Here is a 20,544-nt window from a genome sequence, read left to right on the forward strand (position 1 = left end):
CATCTACTCAGAATTTTGAAATCATATCAGATATGTGTCCATAAATTTGTAAATATCACGGAGCGCAAAGTTCAAGAGTGAATTTCAATCTCGTCCGAGCTTCTCAGGACGGGAACAAGCCACGCTTTTAATCCCGGCTATAAATTGCGGCCAATTATTCGCAACGATGAGTTTCCACTCGCGATAAGATCGAGCTGAGAAAAGAAAGGAGGAAGAAAAAAAACTGGGAAAGAACGGAAAGCGCTCTATATTTCATTAAAGAGTGGAGATTGCGATCAGTCGAGTCTAGATGCAATTACACCGACACCGAATGACTAATGTCTTTTTTATCTAGCCTCCCCTCGCGCCGATGTCATTACGGGTCGTTAATGTATCGCCTCTGGTATTTCAGAACCGCCCTCGTTTCGCGCCTTCGGAACCAATTCCCCTCTCCCACCCCCGCTACGTTTCTTGCCTTACCCCCAAACGCGGCGTCGTGATTTCGTATGCGTCGCTACTCTCAGCCGGTTTTAAAGTTGCGCGCCGGTTATCGTTTAATGAAATCAACGGATGAGCGTCCAAGTTAAATGCGATCAAGCCACCGCCAACCCCCGACGCCCCTGGCCGCCGCCGCCAGGGGTGGGCGAGGGTGCCCCGCCTCGCGCGAGAAGGGAAACGCGCGAGAGAGCTCCTCGAATCGCATTTTAATTTCCGACTGCCATTAGGGCAGTCTCGATAGGAAGTCGATCGCGTCGACGGCTCTTTGAGCCATTACCGACGACCAGAGAATTACGAGACCCGGACGAGGTAACAAAGATTTCCAATTCCACGGCCATTTTTCGCGATTACCGAAACGCGCTCTCGTTGTTGACGGAGTGTGTATAAATTTCCAACTTGAGCCTGTTATATCGGGAATTTAGATTTGTATCTTTGTATCTCTGGGATATGTGCATATTATCAAATCTATTTTTTAAGTAAAGTAAGCATTTCCTGTTTTGAAAACAAACTGTCGCCGTTCTTTCTGTTCCCACTGGGATTGAAAGGTACGAAGAAACAAAATCTGTATAGACGGTTGAATGAAATTGCTGCAATAAAAATGAAGTTGAAACGTTGAAACGCCAAGAAGGTAGAAAAGTTCATTAGACGATCAAACTCGACGAGATAATCCACGCTGATGGCCACTTTGTCGCACATAAAACGCGAAATCTATCTAAAAGTGACTAATAAACATTAAAAAAACGGTGTTTCAGATTCTAAACGCGCTCTTATAGCTTGATCTACATGTTTTATAATCTCGCGGCGTGTTAACGGCAGAGCGTTTGACGTGTAACGAAACATGGAGCTATAACTGGATTCCGTGGAACCGCGTAAAGTTTCAAGCAACGACACGATTAGCGAGGTAATCATGGAGGAAATGGGCGCGGCGATCAGCGTGTTACGCTCAATTGTAATAACCCGCCGTGGGTACTCACGATCCATATGAGTCACGACCTGCCACGCTCAGAAACGAAGTCATTCACACTTACCTGAAACAAAAGAGAATTATTCGGTTAGTTACGCGATCGAAGATAAATCCGGCGCGAAAACTCCGTACACAGAGAGATTCTAATCGGCTCTAATAGGACGCACATGGCTTTATTTAATTAGTGCGACTTTGTCTCGCAACAGAAAGGAAAAAAGAAAGAGCAGAAAATCATTTTCATAGCGACCGTATCTCTAAATTTACATTTTTCTTCATTTGCATTCAGGCGAAAGTATAAACTCGTAGATGGTTTTTTTTCCTTCTCGTTGTTATTCCCGCGTTATAACTTAATCTTGAATCGAGCAGAACGAAATAGCGTCGATAAATAAATTCGTTCGGACATGACGGTCAATTTTTTTTCTCGAATACAGGGAATGGTTATAATGTTACTGGTTGTTTCCGCGTTCGCGGCAGCCTGCTGATGCACATATTCACGGATAATTTAGAAGAACTAAAGGCAATGCGAAACACAATCCACGAGTTTAAAAAAATTCTTAAATTTTTTAAAATCCACAAACTTGCGAAAAATAACGTTTAAAGAATCGAAAGCGATGGTGCAATTTGTCAACTCGCAAAGAGAAAGTTATAAACAAGTTGTAAACAAGAAAAAATTCAACACACTCTCCAGATCTTCGTGTTCGAGGGGTGAGGTCAAATTTCTCTGATCAGCAGGAAGACGAAGATGTCGAAGAGAAACGCCAAATCTGAAGAAAACACACGTGGGAGGATTGAAATTAGTCGGTGGGTGTCCGTACGCGGGGAACCGGCGCAACCCTCGCTGGTAATGGTACTCGGTGGCAAGGCTCTTTTGCGGCGCGAGAACGGTATTGTCTTTTTACGGTCTCCGCAGGCAACGGCGTTTCCCGACGCCCGAGGGAGCCAGGGAGACGTCTTCAGTCGCAGTTTCCTCCAGCTCCTCCGCCTCCGGGTTCCCGAGGTATTATCCGGCCGAGATCACCTTTTTACCGGTCGTTGCGACCTCGTCATTCGTCCCTTATCTCGGCGACCCCCCACGAAAATCGAGCAAGAGCACGAGACGACCAGGACGAGGAAGAAGACGATGGATCTTTGGATGAAGTCGGCGGGACGATGGAAGCCGCCCGAAGCGAATAGACGTAGCACCGTGACGAGGTCGTCAAATCCTTGGCCCGATTGAAAATTATACAGGGATCAAGTTTACGAGCGGGCGCCACGAGCAACCTGCTACGCGAGCGATATCCCGATCATCCGCTCGGTGCTTTACGAACCGTGATTCTCTCGCGTGCCACCGCGTCTGTTTGCAAGGGTTACACTAGGTCAGTGGAACGTTCGGTCAGTGGTCTTCGAGAAGTGGAATTTTGACTTTTGGACGTGAAGGTGGTTCTGGTCAGTTTTAAACCGGGGAAATTTCGCCAACAGAGCATTCGCGCGCTGAGAGTACCGATAAAGTCATTGTCTCTCGTCGGGAAAATTTATAATTCTATAAAAGGACTTTTCTCACAGCTGCAGTCAATTTTCTTCGAAACGATGCTGTTTAACGGAGACTTTGAAGACGGCGCTCTTTACGATTCCGAGATCTTGCAGTATGCAAATTATCCCATACTCTAACAAGACACGACAAAACCAGAAACCGGACGATCGGCAAAGAAAGAAAAGAAACTCTAACGACCAGTTTGCTCAACGAATCCAACGAAGATTAATGCTTGGGAATTGCGAAGAAACCGTAAGCACGATTAACGACCAGACGGAAGAGGCCGAAGTTCGATGATCCATAAGCGATAATTGCTCGTTGCACGCGCGCACGATGGGATTGTAAATAAGGAATTACGCAGCGTCGTAAACGACGCGCTTTCTCGCGACGAAACGTCCAGCGTCTCGTTAGATGCGCGTTGCACGCAGCCACCATCGGCCGATTTATTCGCGCGTTTTGTCGCGACCACGTTGTAACTGCTCCATTAGCCAGCGAGTGTATACAAATAACCCAAGTCGCCAGAACGTTAAGCTCGATTTGACGGCCGACCGCGCGAGCAACCAGCCGCGCGTTCCGTCTCCGCGACGCTCTAACGAGCACGCGCCAACATGCTCCGAGATGATCTCAAACGAATCTAAACGCGAAAGCTATACGACGTGTACGACCGAGTTCGGGATGATCAAACGAAACACGTGAGATCAGATCAGATAAATACTCGAATTATAGACGACTTGTGGAAAATTCTAACTACTTGCGAAGGTATTGGAAATAAATTGGTGAGAAATAAAGAACAAACTGTTGTAATATACGGAAGTTTGAAATCATTCTAAATTACTGCGAATCACCTGTGACGCTATGCTATACTTCAAGTTCAGTCAAGAATCACCAGAGAATTTCAAACAGCAGAGAAAGTTTCTATCAATCTTTTCTGGTGATGATTTATTAACGACGGTGGAACTTTCGAAAAGCGAATTTGGCGAGTAATTTTTTGGCTCAGATGGTCAAGTAAGTGAAAGGAGAGGACAATAGAGAGTGCAGTGGTGTGCACAGGCCGCGTCGTAATGAAGCTGCGATCGAACGAGGAGGAATTTTCGCGATAAGACTATTTTTTATTCGCGGCACTCGAAGGTATGAAAACGTCACGAGCAGGAGGCGGCCGAGCACCTCTCGTCGTTTTGAACGGCTCCTTCGCGGCCTGTCGGCGTGACGGCAGCGTCAATGACGGCACGTGGTTCACGCGTGCATAAATAATTCACGCTGTCACGCGCACGAATAGCGATCGTGCTTCCCTCTCAATTAAGTGACCCGCGTCGTCTAGACGAGCCGGCGGAACCCGGCGAGATGCTGCGCTTGGAAAAAACGCACAAGTGTCATCACGTTCAAGATTTCTCTTTTTTCTTTTTGAATTCTAAAACTATTCAGAAAAATGAGATGAACTTGCCAAATTATCAATATTCGCTATTTAAGATTCGTTCAAGATTCACGAGTTATTAGAAAAAGACCTTCCACGAGGATTGCCCAAGCCATTTTAATAGAAAGTTTAAATTTTCTCGAAATTTATATATTATAATAGAATGCCAGTAGTCCCAGAATTAAAACAGAATACTCTCGATGCTTTCAAACTATCAAATCATCTCACAGAAATTTCACAGCGCAGAGGCACGAGGACAATTAAACACAAATTCGAAATCCCATAAAGAGCAATTTACTTCATATAACGAAACCAGTTAAGTCGAATCCAGACAGGCGGGTATCGCGAAAAGGAAAAGGATCGCATTGCGGCGAGTGTCAAATGGAGATTTTCATCGATTCACGGGGAAACGTAAGGGGAAAGTTAATGCCCGGCGCTATAATGGGGTATCTCTGTAAGTTAAGTCCTTCTTCTACCACCCTCTCTCTGTCTCTCTCCATTACAACGACGCGAGCCGAACTCCATACGTTAGGCGAGCAGACAGCCTCAAATTGCTTCATTAGCCGTGCGATATTTTATATAAATTGGAAGGCTAAATTACCTGCCGGCAGACATCGGCGAAAAATTTGTAATTAGAGCAAGTAAAGCAGTCCGGGGACAAACGAAGAAAGAGAGAGAGAGAGAGAGAAAGAGAGAGATTAGGAAAAGACGCGAACACACGAGTGGGGTTGGTCCTGAGCTATTTCTTAATTATTTACACGCCATCGTGCGACAAAGCACGATGTTCCCGATCCTCGCGTGCAAACCGTGGCGAATCACGCGGCCGCCCTTTTACCATTCGCTCGATCCTCCGCTCCGTTCACGGCACCCGGCTCCGTGAATGAACTAATTAGCATTTGGTGGCGTAACGGGCCATCAATGAACACACGTACGATTCGTCACGGCGATCCTAATCGTTTCTACGCCGCGATTTCACGGCGCCATGCCTGACAGCAGGGGTTTACTTTACGATTTCAAGAAACACCAAGGTCTTGCGATTTTGTTCATTGAGTTTGGAATTTTCTGAATACGAGCGAGTTACGTTGAAATCAAATTTATCAAAGAGAGCATTTCTCGAAATGGAGATGGAGAAAATTGTCTGTGAAGATTGTCATCGGGGTATTAGTTCGTCCCTGACATCTGAGAATCTTGTAGTTTGAATATAAATTACAATCTGCATTGAGGTCTGACCAACCCTCTCGAAACGTAGCCAGAAACGTACAAATCTCTGAATAATTGGTTCCCCGAAGACCAGCTCGAGCAAGCAGCCGAAAGATGCTTCCTACCGACAAACGAACAATCCCGCCCAACCCGCCCTAACGTTTCCGTGGCGCGACCGCAAACGATAACAGCAAGTGAAAACAGTAGAGTCTGACAGCCATTAAGGCGGCGTGTTTCTTTATCGCTTCTCGATGCAGAGAGAGAAGCGCCGCGATTAAAAAACCCTTGCCACTGGTTCAGCCCCTCGGTATTCCGGGGCTGTACACGTTCTTTAAACGAGCCGGCGAGCGATCTAAGAGGAGACAAAAGAGGGTTTCGACCGGCAGCGTCGAAAAAGAGGGTGGCCTCTTTTACTTAATTTCCTTCGCGGACGAAAACTTCTTATTATCATCTCTCAGACGTGTTCCGAGTTTTTTGCTGCCCCGTCCGAAGCGAGACAAAAGCGGTCCTCGGCTAGGACGTCTTGCGTTGGCCGAGTCGGGGGGTGCAGGAGGGGTGGCCGAAATGAATTGGCAACTTTTAATTAAGATGGTATCGTTCTCGCTTCGTTCCGCTTTCGAGTGGGCGCGCGCACGCGCTCTCCTTTCCGGAAAATCGACAGAGGGAAAGAGTGAGAGAAAGAGAGAGAGAGAGAGAGAGAGGACCGGAACGAGAGTTCGCTCTCGAAACGAAGCGAGGGTGGTTTCACGGACGAGGCGCGCGGCCGGAGGGGAGCGGTTAGCATTCTTTTTGTTCATGCCAACTATTCATCATGGGTGACACTTCTCGAGATAGAGGGTGCCGTGTCTCTCTTCCCTCCTCTTTCTTCCTTCGTACCAAAAAAAAAAAAAGCGGGAGAGAGAAGACAGAGCCCGACAACCGCTCTTCTCTCGCTTGCCCTGGGGGTTTCCTAATGGACCTTGACTACCATCGTACCCACCACCACCTCTCGTATCTTTGCTGCACCGAACACCTCTCTCCAACGCATCGACGACGCTTCGAGGGTGATATTAATCTGTCGCTTTTAAACAGACCGCCTCCCCCACCCGATAATTCGTCCCAGGCATCGCTCCAACTAGGAAATTCTCTTTTGAGTCGAAACCCCGTGCGTTCTTCGCTCTCTGAACGCGATCGGCGGTTTCGTTAGTTGTTTCTGGGCACCGGCCAAATACGTTCAGCTTCGCTTTCGATCATTCCGTTCCGATATGTTTGCGGATAGACCATCACGGAGAAATGTCTCGACGGTCACTGAACGAGCAAAGCAGCAATGTACTTGCATTCGTGTTCATACTTTTATCAAAGAACAGAAACGTACATTCGCTTTAGCTTGGACTTTCCATTCCCTAAAATTTAAAATCCGCTCGTCAGAGGAAGGGAAAAAACAAATCTCACGTCTCGAAACCCGATTAAAATCTTAATTTTGTGAAACTCTCCTCCGGATGGCAGCCGTATTGAGATGACGAAGAGGCACGAAAAAAAACAGCAACACTGCGTAACTCCTTGAAAGAAGCTCCACGCGGCAATTTGACAACCCCGAAATTCGCGTGAACCGCGCGAGTCTCGGAGCAGAGGACGCAGGAGAGTGAGAAGACGCGGAGAGCTCGCGAGGGTGTCGTCGCAGGCCTGAATAATAAATGCGAGTCGCGAGGAAATAACGTAATCATGGGAAGCGCGACGTGTGACACGCGTGCCATTTTTCCCTTCGCCCTCTGAACGAAAGGCTTTTCCCGATGCTTCTTTCCAAGCGGGTATCCCCAAGGAGCGGAGCCGACCGCCGTGTGTTTCGCCGCGGTCCCTCTCGAAAACGAGACCGAGGGAGTGGAACGAAGAACGGGCGAGGAGGAGGAGGAGGAGGAGGACGTACGCGGCAGGTGGCTGTTAACGTCCCCCGGGAGCCTCTGATAAAAACAAATGGTGGCGCGGAGGCAAGACGCAGCCCGAAGAGGGTTCCACGCCCTTGCACTCCTGCCGGAGAAAGAAATAAAGAAATTACTCGGTGCCGCGCCCCCGTGTAAACAGACCCGATGAATGGCAGAGGAGGCCTGCGAGGGAATTTTTTTCTCCTTTTCCCACCCCCGTCGTCCGACTTTAATCGCGCCGCGCGAAATTGAGGTTCACGCGAGAATCACCCCCTTTAATAGGGTGGCTCGTTCGGAAGCTTCGCGTCGCGTTAATCGACTTTCGTCGGCCGGTTGGAATTTTTCTTTCTCGTCGATGGATGGTCCCGGGGTAATTTACATAATGGAATATCGCGTTTCGTTTCGAAAGCTTTGTAACAAAGCTACGTTGGTGAGAGAGAAAGAGACGCAGAGGCTTCATTGGACTATGGATTTTTACGTAATTTGATATTTTTATTAGCATAATTGAGAATATAGTACCTACACGGGAATCCATTTAATCGTTTCAAGATAAGAGTCGGAATATATTTCGAATATAATATTTCACATTATCTGCTTACGCAAGCTTCTCCAGAAATCTTTGTACTCGTAAAAATAAAAGAAAGCTTCATTCTTATACATGTATATACAGCGAGACAAGTTCAAGTTTAAGAAAAAAAAGGAATCATCCCCTTGTGTCGTGGAGTAACCAACCGAAGTAAAGCACCTCACGCTGGACCGGGGGGGTACGGGACCGTGGTAACCGTTAATAAAGTTGGGATTCTCAGTGGGGGTGGATGACTCGCGGCAAAGATGGCAATATAAAGTTGTCGTTGGTCCCCCTTTATATAACTGTATCAAAGAGAGAGACACTCCTCTCACGGTTCTCACGGCGTTGCCACTCCATAGAATATTTAAGGCTCAATTTCATACCATCGCGGTGGGTGTCTCAGTTCGTGGCATATTAAAAAAGAAAGCAATAAAACACGGGGGTGTACACGGGAGTCGACACGGGGGTGGCGGAGGAGCCGCCAGGAGAAAGAGAAAAGAAACGCACTCGACTGGAGATGGCCGCGCGAAGAAACCGCGAGAGAAATTGTGAAGTCGAGACGGCGAGCCGATAGGCGTCGAAAGCGACGACACAATGGAAGCGCGGTGCATCCCCCGTGGCGTGCCACTTTCCACTCCGCGATGTTATGCGCGCGATTATTATTCATTATGCAACGTCTGGTCTCGCGCGCGAAAATCGGTCTGCACGCGCACGCGCGAGTTGAATTGCAAATCGTCCGCTGAGGGAAAAAAGAAAATATAAAGAAAAAGGGACGAGAGATTCGACGGACGCGCGCAAGACGGCAAAGGACCGGCCAGAATTTTTGCATTTACCGCCATCCGACCGGGTCGGACACCCTTCCAAGTTTTTCCGACACGCCATATTTCTTCCCCTTATTTTCGAACGTCACGTTTCCTCCGTCTCTTCACTCCTACGGTGGGCTCGTAGCTCTGTCGCGCTGCCGTATCATTACGGTTATGATATTAGGGATGCATACGAGGCAAACTACAAGCGGTTATTCCATCGAAACGACCTCGTAGCCGGTTCTTACGGGAAACGCTTTCTTCCCTCGCGCTCCTGGTGCCGCAACGATAAGAAACGGGGGAGAATTCTTGGTCTCCGGAATGGGAAACGCTTGATCTCGCGTTACGTGACATTTTTTTCACGCTGTTCCTTGTAAACAAGAGATTGATGCGATAGATTGTTGTGTGAAATGGTTTTTTTGGAAGAAATCCGTTGTACGATCAAATTTATGTAGTTTCATACCACTGGACACGTTATATACATATATATATATACAGTAAATTATTTTTACATTTTATTTTCCGCTTCTTCGCAAATTAATTCACGATCCGTCAATTACAGATTACCAATATCACGATCAGCCGAATCGTCCAAAAAGAATTCACATCAAACGTCCGTGATCTGTCGGGCAAACATCAAACATCTCGTGACTCTGTGTGAAATCCAACTTTGATCGATCTCGCTATCCAATAAACATCCCCGACGCTCTGAACTGAGGCCAGACAGAAGGCGCTGCAAGTCGACCACGAGAGGAACACACCACCCCCGGGGAGCGGGAGAATCTCGATCAGGTGCCCGCGCGAGCAACGAGATCATCGTTACCGCGGCCGCGATTTGTTTTACTCGCGCTACTTCGCTTCTTATTAACGTCGGTTAGTCAACCGGTTAAAGCGGCGACTGCCTCCGGCGTACACCTAATGACTTGGCGAGTAAAGACAAAGGGTTCATTTGCCAGGCGGCAGGTGTACATCGCCGAAGGACTCGACGAAACAACTTTCCTCCTCCTCCTCCTCCTCGTCCTCGTCCTCTTTCTCCCTTCTCCTCTACCCTCGTCGGGGTTTCTGCGTTGGCCGGACGAATATTACAAGTCACTGTTTTCCTGCCCCGCGACTCGCGGCATAACGCGAGCGCATCTGCCCCGGTCTTTCCAGAAAGCGGCGCTCGTGAAAGGACAACGACGACGAAAAAGAATCGCGAGAGGGCGAGTAATTAACCGCGTAAGAAAAAAAGGCCCTTTATTGCGCGATCATTAAGCGCTCTTTGTCGATGGAGTCGCGAGGGCCGTGATTGCAATCTACGCACGTAATCAGACGGATCATCCGGCTGCCTTTTTAGCGGGACGGTTCCGCTTCTTGCGCCAGGTCGTGGTCGATGACTCGCCGCTCCGGGACTCCACGCTGTTTTCATCCTCCTCCTCTTCCTCCTCCCTCGCTTTCTGTGTGCCGGTGCATCGCTTAATTATCGCGATGCGCTCGTGAATGATGCTTGATTCGTAGATTTCTTCCTGTTTTCGACTAGGAAAAAATAATCAGCGAACGTCTGTTGTACGTTTCACTCTAATTGAAGACGCGCCATCGCTCGTCGGTGTTCGGGTAATCTGGCCGATATTTGAGACTGATCACGGACTACAAATTAAATTGCTGAATTGATAATTAGAAACAGAATTTTGCTGAAATTTCACTTGGTTCGGTAGACTGTGCATTTAAATTAACTCGTTGAATTAATTTATTATTTAAACATCGCTGCTTGCACGTGTCAGCCAACGAAATAGTTCGCACGGGGGATTGACAACTACAAACACCAGTTTGTGAAAAATTCATTCAGCCGTGTCACGATATCCCCCGCGATATCATGTGCAACTAAATAACAATTCGCTCCAGTTCAATTTGCCCGAAATTAAATTGGAACGTGTATTATTGAAAATGTTTGACAAAAAAACTTTCGAGTAGTATCATTTATTCCCACGTGCAAGTGTCCCGCATCAATCAAACTGTGACACTCTTCGTTTCTCATTAGCACATCGAGAATCCGATCGGAAAGACGAGAAAATTACGAGACGTATAACTCAAATGCATCTCGGTAAAGTCACAGACGAAACATCATCCAACGTCAAGTATTACAAACTGTCGTGAGAATCCTTTTCCCAAATTATTCGCTCGGGGGCACCCCATCCAAAAATTCACCCGGCGATTTCCACTTTGGCGCAAGCAGATCAAGGTCACGGTGGCTCGGTTATCTGCCCTCCAAGTCGCAGACACCTGCGAGTTGCTCCGAGTTCCCGGCCTGTCACTCGAAGGTGTCCTCTTCATCAGATAGACGAGGAAGCCGCGGTATAACCGAGGCGAATCTTCGCACGGCACAAGAGCCACGTCCCCATCCCCATCGACATCGTCCTCGCTCGGCCACCCCCGGAGGCCTCTCGTCCGACCTTAAGATATTAAGTACTTTACCCGCGATTAGATCTCTCATTGTGCCGCTCGGTGTCAGACAAGCGGTTCGTTAGGCCCCCGGGGAGAGTGAAGCAGAGAAAAGGAGCAAGGGAGAGAGAGAGAGAGAGAGAGAGAGAGAGAGAGAGAGAGAGAGTGGAGGCTGAATTCCGTTCAAGACAATACCAGCCTAGGAGACAATTGCTCGCGACCAAGAGACGAGGAGAAGGAGAAAGAGAGGCCGCTCGTCTAACTGCTGTATAATTTCCTGCAACGACACCTTCATTGTAAGCCTCGCCGTTTCATTCTTATCGCGCCGTTTCAGGGTGAAGAGAGGGTTGCCAGGCCGCGGCGGGCCACGCTTCCGTGAATACCACGCAGCTCGCCGAAGAGACTTCGGGTGACGCGACGAGGATTCCCTCCTCTTGTAACCGTGGTAAGGCTTGAGAGAAAGTCTGTTGCGTGGAATCCCGCTCATCTTTCGCTTTGGATGTGTTTTAAGGGATGTTAAGTGATGGCAGCATGGGAGGGAAGAGACTCACTATCGATGAAAGTGGAAAGCGGAGAATGAAAGTCGCCTCCACGTTCTTTTTTATGACAGCAAAATTGCAGTTCAAGAAAATCGGTGCCATAATTCGTAACATAAATAAAGTGAAATGATTCGGAAACATCAAATTTATCTTGAAACCCTGAAGCCTGTATAAACATTTGTATTTATAAATACTGTTTGATGAAATGATCAATGGACTGGTACTGAAGATGATGAATACAAATGTCGATCAATCGTATGCAAACGATAAGTGACGGATAAATCGATGTACAAATATGTATTAAATCAGCCACCTGAGTGAGAGATATTGAAAACTTTGTGTCCAGTTTCCGTAACTTAAATAAAGTCGAGTCAGACAAAGTTAAGTCAGAAAAAAAAGAATCGATAGAAAATTTTCTACCGTTCGAGATGTTCGAATCGACGTCGAGGCTCCGGCAGAAGATTTTCGGAGAGGACATGTGAGAAACATTGTACATCGCCTGGCAAATTTATTCGGAGATTATCTCGCTTAAGTGTGAATCGACACGGACAGGAGGCGCGTAATGGTGCCCCCGATAGACGTGTCCATCAACGATAACTCCCTAGGTATCCATTATGAATTATCCAGCCGCGAGAGGGGAAAAAAAAACACGATTAGCGTTGGTAATGAACGCCGATCGCGATTAGAATGCACTCTATATGCTTTTTTTCCCTTCCACCGGCAATTATTCTATGGAATATTCCGATGAATATTCACGAGTCTGGCGCGTTCATTCAATAATTACCGGATAAACACGTGTTCCGCAAGAAAAGTATACGCTATAGTATAAATGTTTGTTGAACAAATATTGAGCAGTTATTATATCTCTGGTGGACGGACAAAGCAGACTAAATCAGATTTGTCATATTTAAACTTAAAATGCAACAGATAACAAAAGTATAAGTTGATAATGCCGTTTCAACGAAAATTTGATTTGTAAATTTGCCTTATAATTTCTACGCTAATTCGTTGTAACGTGCCACTTGCAGAGTATATTAAATTATACGTCAGTCGAAAAAAACCGGAGCTGTAGTTGTACCGGATTCGTTGCCACGATTCTGACACGTAGTCACACGACAAGCTGAGATAAACAAAGGGAAAGTGAAAAGCAAAACTATTTTCTAACCTGAAACGACCGAGAGATTCGGAGAGATTCACATTCGTTGTCGACGAAAGTTCCAACGCGAGAAATAGTTCCCAGCCAGGGGAACGGAGGAATTTCGTGACAGGGCATGAAGGTTGTCTCCCACGATCGGAAGAGGGACAGGGATCTCCTGCGCATTTGAAAACCCTCAATGGACCCAATCACGAGCCCGTTGTCCCCTTTGGGGTCGAGGGGGCCTCTCCCCCTATCCGACAGAAAGAGAAACACACACGCCAGATTCACGGTTTGTTTTCTCAACGAAGACAAACCTGGTGAGACCCACTCGAGCAACGCTCGATTACTCAACGCGACAAACATCGTTGTCTGCCTCGAAGCTCATTTTCTTCTCTCTCTCTCTCTCTCTCTCTCTTTCCCTCTTACTTATATTCTATTTCTCTCCATTTCATCGTACAAGAGGAGAACACACATCTCTGAAAGATCGTCGAACTGATGACAGAGGATGATGGAGAGCTGATTGCCACGCGATTACACGGATTTTATACAATTCGCGGGATTTCACTTGGCTAATTACGCAATCGATAAATCTCGAGTTCCCGATAAATGAGCGATTAGTAATGGAATGATGGTTCGCCGTTTGATTCAGTTGGACGACGGTGAAAACGAGGAAGGAAAACATTCGACTGAAAGATCGTTTGACGTGATTAATCTATTTCGATTCGATCGTCGTTCAAACTTCAGAAGCGAACGCGTTTTCTTCTAATTTCCGTTGCCCTTTTCAATTTTCAAAGATCAAATTATTAGATACACTCCGAGTATCCAAATTATTAAAAAAAATCTATCAATCGTAACCTACGTTATACGTAGATTAAAAATTCTAAGTGCGGATAGTTCGTTCGAATTGCCAAAAATCCAATCTGCCTGCACTATCGTAGGTTACCTGGCTGTTAGTGATTTAAGCAACAAATATGTATCAACGCGCGCAACTTTCTCACAGGGGAAACGAGAATCTCGAGCGTAGAAATAAGAGGAGAACGACGCGCGACAAGAGACTCGTCGAGAAACGAGAGGTTAAATTTCGAAGATAGATAGGAACAAGGGGGAGCGAGTGGCTCAGAAAAAGAGAGAGAAAGAGAATTTTTGCAGATTCGCCACGCAAGCCGACCGCAAAATCAGAAATGAATGAAGAAGTGACACAATGCAACGTTTGCAGCCAGACGGAGAGCCCAGCGCGGCCGGGTATCGTCCAACCCCCTTTTGGTTGCTTCATCTCCACCCTCTTGCCCCTCGACACGGAACCATTCACCACGAACGCAGAAAAGGGGGAGGAAGAACGGGCGAAAAAAAATGCCAGACAAGAGAGCGTAGAGAAGAGAAGCAGGTCGTTTTAAAGAGAGCATTGATGCGTGGCCAGAAAACCAACTGAGAGAGTGGTGAGATCCCCTGCCCCCCCCCATCCCTCCCCCTTTTCATTGTATCGAGATCAACGTTGTGCAAGAGGCGACCGTAGCTAGTGTAGAATAGAATCTGCATGTGACGGATCGCTGTCGCGAGAATCAGTCACGAATCATAGGGAACTCGTTCGCCATTTTTCCAACGCGACCACCCACGATACTTGTCAGTGTTAGTCCTCGAAAAATGAAATAAAATGATCCGTCTACCCTCGATTTTAATACGCATCTTCAATCCTTAGCGCTACCACGAACTTGTAGAAATTTCTCTTTCGAATAAATCAAGCGCCAAGTGTGTGAAACAATTAGAATTCGAAATCACAGATTCGACAGATAGAGAAAGTGAAAGTATCGCAGGATTTTCTAACCACTTTGGATAATGGTGTTCGCCATCACGGGACAAAAAGTGGCGACGTAGACGAGGGACGAGGCTGCGTTCGAATTGCGGCGAAAAAGCAGCGAAATATTAAACGGCGCGTAAAAGCGCGAAAGGTTTTGATATCCCGAAACGAAACGGGGTAAAACGGCGTTTACTCGCGCGAATCGCGCGAAGGCGTTTAGCGGTCCGTTCGTTCGCGCCTTGTCACGAATCAATCGAGGGAAACGAGCCGTGACCACCGCCGACGTCTCCGCTTTTTTCCCCCGTCGCGCGTTAAATCGCTCGACGAACCAGGCCCGACGAAAAAGTCCGGTGACTAATGAAATTCCCTTTCGCACGGGAACACACTTTCGTCCGACTTCTTTTTCCCTATCGGCCGTTGGTGAACGTACTACGCGAAACGCGCCTCGCCGCGTTTCTTCCTCGCGTGACGCGCGGGCAGGGGGAGAGAAAATTACGCTCGAGTAGCGTAAGAAGCGGATGACACGCGTATTCGGTGATTCTCATGCGACCGCAAGGATCGATACGAAGACTCGTGGTAACGTAATGCAGAAGATTGAAATCTTTCCTTTTTTTCTTAATCGTTCACTGCCATCAACTTTCGAATGGAAGTATCATTGATACTCGTGATAATTCAGGAGACAGATCACTTTCATCTATTACAAAATGCTTGACTCGACGAATGATAACAGAGATATAACAAGTATTCGGTTAATACAGAAAGTTAGACCAAAAATTGAACTATACAATATTCAAACAAAAATATTTTGCGTTTCATGTTTATTCCACGCCAGAGATAGAAATTAAATTTAAACAACCCTGAAGTTTATCTAAACCCCGACTCTAATTATCTCGGACGATTGAAGCTTCAGTCGCCGAATTTCGAATCGACCTGTCGAGAAATTTTCGTCGATCAGCCGCAACGCGGGAGGCCGTTCATTCAAATAAGCGTTCGGCGAAGTCGCGAAAAATGACGCGATAAGCGCGGAGAAAAACGCAATTACGTAACGGCATTACGGGGACGGTAATGGCGCGCCACGTCCCTTCCTCGACGTCGACCCTCCTCGCTGAGCCATTTCACGCGGGGGTCCCCGGCGTTTTCAATCATACACACCAGTGAGTTTCATTATTACCGAGTTTGGCGGCATTCTTCGCGTTCTCATTTTTCGGGACCAGGTCTCGTCCTCGGGGGCAATAAGTCCCCGTGTAATCGATAAACGTCCGCCACTCTATCTTCCATACACGCGCGAGATTGCGGTAAATTACGACGCCGATACGAGAGAATTACGTTTCTACATTTTGCAACGGGTTCCCGTTGATTGGAAGTTTCACGACGTGTAGGTATATTAGGATGGAACTATTAGAAGCATTTGCAATTCTTGCGTAGTGACTTGTTCTCTTTGAAACTTGGAGAGAGGGAGACCAAGCAACATATCAATGTCGAGAATTTGATAAACTTCACTTGACTCTGGCTGATGGATATTTAAGTTGGATATTTAAAAAACATGTTCAAGACCTTAATACGTTAAAATTCACACAATACACGAGTATTTCGAGAAATATTACTGTACGAGCCACAAAAATTCTATTACTGAAAAATTCCAAGCACCGACCGAAACGCAATAAAATGGAAAATCTCGACCTCTGTTCATTACTGAAAACCGTAAAGAGCAAAGTTTAGCCGCAAGCAGCTCGGAAAAAAAAAGGACGACTTTCTTCCCAAAGAGCGTGTTTATGGGAACAGCGCCACACACCCGTAACATCTGTTCCAGAAACAAGCGAGGCTACAATTCCAAGCAATACCTCGTTCGGCCAGTGATGTTCTTTTCCTTGCGACCGCAAAGCACATCCCCTCGGTTACCGCAAGCAGCAAAAGGGAATCTCTCTCTCTCTCTCTCTCTCTCTCTCTCGTGTCGAGCCAATAGCGGTTTCTTCAAACGCCGTGAACGCAACGCATAATTTCCATCTAACGGCAACAATGAGCTAATACCGATTCATCGTGTCCGTGGTGTCATTTACCGGTTATTGTGTACGCGTCATCGTTGGTCGATCGACGTCGCGTTTGAAGCCGCAACGAGCCGGGTCCGCGGTGAAAATGGCCGCCGTCAACGGAATGTGTTTCACGGGACAAAAGAGGAGAAGGGAGGAGAGAAGGTGTGTGTGCGCGCCCCTGCAGATCCTTTTCCTTTTGGAAACGCGTCCAACCACGTCCAGATGGTGTATCGACTCGTTAGCTTCTGCTCCGAGTTCCGAGTTTAACCGCGCCGGGCCCTCTAACGAGATAAAGCCACGCTCGCCTCTTGACGTCGCGTTTACGCCGTACACGCAATAAAAGTCACGACGTCGACGAGGGACGCCCGGCAAAAAATATCAACCCACGAACAACACCCTGGCTGGGTTCACTCTCTCTCTCTCTTTCTCTCTGGCTCTTCGTCTTCGTCTACGTCGTTTGCCCCTTGCACTTGCTCTTATTCAACGTGTGATCCACGCCTTCTCCACCCCGTCTTCCTCAAAACGCGCACGAGACCCACACGACCATTTACGACCGTACTTTGCGGTTTCCAGAGTTTCTTGCGTTGCGACCGAGTGCCACACGCTCGCACCGAACCTATCAAGACCGATGGAAAACCCGACCTTGCTGGAACTCGTCGTTCGTAGAATCGATCTCGCGAGGAGGATGCGAATATTTAAGCGAAACGAGAACTTTTTGTTGCCTTCGTACTATGCGCAAGAAGCCAACGAGGGCAACGAAGGTTGGTGTAATTTTTATTATTATCGTCATTAACTGCTATTAAATATCACAATTATTATTATTAAATATTGGTGAAAATTTAGTTACGACCTCTGCTGAACTATTATAGGGTGAATATTTGTTGGCGTTGTTCTAACTTTAAATTGATGCGTGGATCGGAAGAAGCTTCATCTCACACTCTATTATCTAGGATTGCTTGGAACATTTGTAGAGATAACAGCCTGGTCGTAACACTCGCACATGTGTTTACAGTTACAAAGCATATTCTACAAATCCACTCGCCAGTCCACTTTCTCTCGAGTAATTGAATCTTTTATCTCGTTCTCTCGATAACGCTGTCTCGAAAGCGTCGATTTCTGTTGCAATTTCGAGAACATCGACACCCATCCTCCCCCCATACCTCTACACGAAACGCGCACGCAACGAACGCGACACCTACACACATTTTCCACTCGGTGCAAATTGCTCTCTCGTAAAAATCGACGGTTTGTAAGATACATAAAAACAGGGTCACTCTTTCCCTCTTTCTCTTCTCTTTCTCTTTACGAACGAGCGTCGCGGCTCGTACGAGAGTTCGACGACTTATCTTAGGTCGATGCCGGATGTTATCTCGGGTGGGAGGCGCGGGTGAACTTTGTCTTTCGGTTATCGTTTCGCCTTCCGTATTTCGAAACGCGGGCAATTTGTTTTCGCGGACCTGTGATGAGCACGCTCCTCGGGGAAATGACCCTTTCGCGCGCTTATCTATTCGCGTCTGGTACCACATACATGTATCGGCACCCATCGATACGCCACACCGACAGAGGTATATTTCGAAACTTTGATCGCCGCGTAGCGCGGCCATTACCGCGCGTTAGTTGCAACGCGCCAGGAAATTAGAAGCGTTTATCTCGGCCCTCTCGTTCTACTTCGAACGTATTCTATTTGGAATTCCATTCCGCCCGGGCTAATGAGAATTTATCAATCGGAATGGAACCTCGTTGCGGAGATCCAGACGATTGACCGTATGCAAATGAATATTAAATATGGAGATCGAGCCAATTGTCTTAAGGTTAGAAGCGTGCAAACGTTTCGCCAAGCTTCATTAACCCTGGCCTGACTGAGTCACACAGGTGACTGTTGTTACAATTCCGGATGGATTCCAGTTCAATTGGTGTACGTCCCACACACACATGCGAGTGTGTATTTCGCAGAGTAAGCAAAATAGAAACTGCAAGATTAGTCCAAGATTAAATCGTTTCATTCAGCCTTCGTAGCCACCCTTCGTTTTATCTTCAAAGAAATTCTGATACCGCGACTGAAAATTCGCTCCTCCATGTTCTTCGAATCTCGAATCTCAAAGTAATTGCGCCCGAAATATATAAGTCTCCTAAGATGAATCAGACTTTAACAGTTACCACTAAAAACAAATATCTCGACGTAAGAAGCTGCCATGCCTCTCGATTTCTATTCTCTGCGAGGGACTGCAACGCAAATTACTCCGAGATTCCTTTCTTTCGAATCACAGAAGAAAACCGCAAACCCATTGAAAAGGGTTGGTCCTCGCCACCACCCTCTTCGTGCCCAAGCACGCGTCGCGTGTTCGCCGCGTTCGAGCACGCTTCTATTTGCGCGTACCGAGCGAAGCGTGATCACGCGCGCGTTCACACACACACACACGAACGCGTTTGAAACGCACGGCTGCGAGCGGCGAGCAGCTCTGCGGTTATTTTAACAACGTGGCAACCTCTTTGTAGACCGCACGCTTGTAAACCAAGAATGAAGTCTGTTCGGCGCAGCGAGCGGGAAAAAAGAGCGGTGTCCACCCCTCTTTCCGCCCCCCGGCGCCGTTTACCACCGAGCACGTTCCTTTATTTTTCACCTTGTACGTCCGCGTCGTGTTTTATCCCGAAGAATTCAATCGTTCTGCGGTTTTCCGCCGACTCGTCTCCGCGAACACCACGCCACGGTCAAGAGGGACTCGTTTCACCGACGTCTCGACGTTTCGAGTGTCGAAGCCGTGTCTCCTCGACGACAACAACGACGACGACGATGACGAAGATCGGCCGCGTCCTCGTTTTGTCCCTCCCGTTTGCGCATCGCGATACGCTCTGCCATACGATACACACCGGGCTATCGGTGGATCTCGTTTCGAGAACCATTCAAGAAGATACCAGAGAGCTCTCCTGCCTTTGGGAATTGGGTTACGAACGCCGGCCCGACGAACGATACCTCGAGGTCGCCGCGAGCCTCGTTTCGACTCATCGAGCACGCTTGAGGATGCAATTGGAGACCTCGTAGTGATTGGGGTTGTTAAAGGTCCTCTCGTCGGTCTCGTGTCTTTGCATCTTCGTTTGACAGGTCGCGAAAGCTGAAATTTCTCAAAGTGCAAAACATTCGGGAGCCGGAGGACGTACTTTTGAAAATAGAATTCCAGAAAAACGAATGTTATTTGCGACGCGTTTATTTCGAATATGTCACGTTGTTATGACGTTATTTTGAACGCAATTTCGACTTGGAGGGACGAATTTGAAGAATGCGAGATAAATTGTGTAGTAATTGCGTGCAGTCGAACCGACTGTCGATAGCGGAACGACTAATTGTAAGATAATGCAATGCTCGAACATTTCAACATATTTTGTACTGTCATTGTTATTCTGTGCCTTTTATCTCGATCACTCCATTTACACGTGTGCCTGTTGCATAATGTCCGCTGCATTATTATCCGCGGTATCGGGTAAAAAAAGTTGTAGTTAAAATATTTCGACAATCGCTCTACAAACGGCAAAATTTGCGTTCAATGTTCCTGAAATCGTTCAGCTAACTGGTAGACACGCAATTAAAAATTTCCTAACATATATTTCCCTAACATATTAATAACTAAATTAACGAACTGTTCGAAAAGTGTTCGAGCCGCGTGTTTTCCTCGCGACGCGTGCCAGAGAGAAGAGAGCCGAGGACTCGCGTCGCAAGTACGCGGAAAGCGCGAAAGGCGAAGGTGAACGCAGAAAATGCGGGGACGCTTCGAGGTTACGCGTGCGAGTTCCTCGTGGA

General features: G+C 47.2%; 1 protein-coding gene across 1 annotated transcript in view; it reads right to left on the minus strand.

Moving 5' to 3' along the window:
* Positions 1–1,386: 1,386 nt before the first annotated feature.
* Positions 1,387–20,544, minus strand: part of LOC122533166 (homeobox protein homothorax) — a 228,059-nt gene continuing 208,901 nt past the window's right edge. Inside the window, exon 8 of the mRNA XM_043662605.1 lies at positions 1,387–1,505. Coding sequence (XP_043518540.1) covers positions 1,492–1,505 — 14 coding nt within the window. The 3' untranslated portion in view covers positions 1,387–1,491. The remainder of the gene's footprint in view (positions 1,506–20,544) is intronic.

This window comes from Frieseomelitta varia, unplaced genomic scaffold, assembly GCF_011392965.1.
Source record: "Frieseomelitta varia isolate USP_RPSP 00005682 unplaced genomic scaffold, Fvar_1.2 scaffold_500, whole genome shotgun sequence".
Classification (NCBI taxonomy): Eukaryota; Metazoa; Arthropoda; class Insecta; order Hymenoptera; family Apidae; genus Frieseomelitta; species Frieseomelitta varia.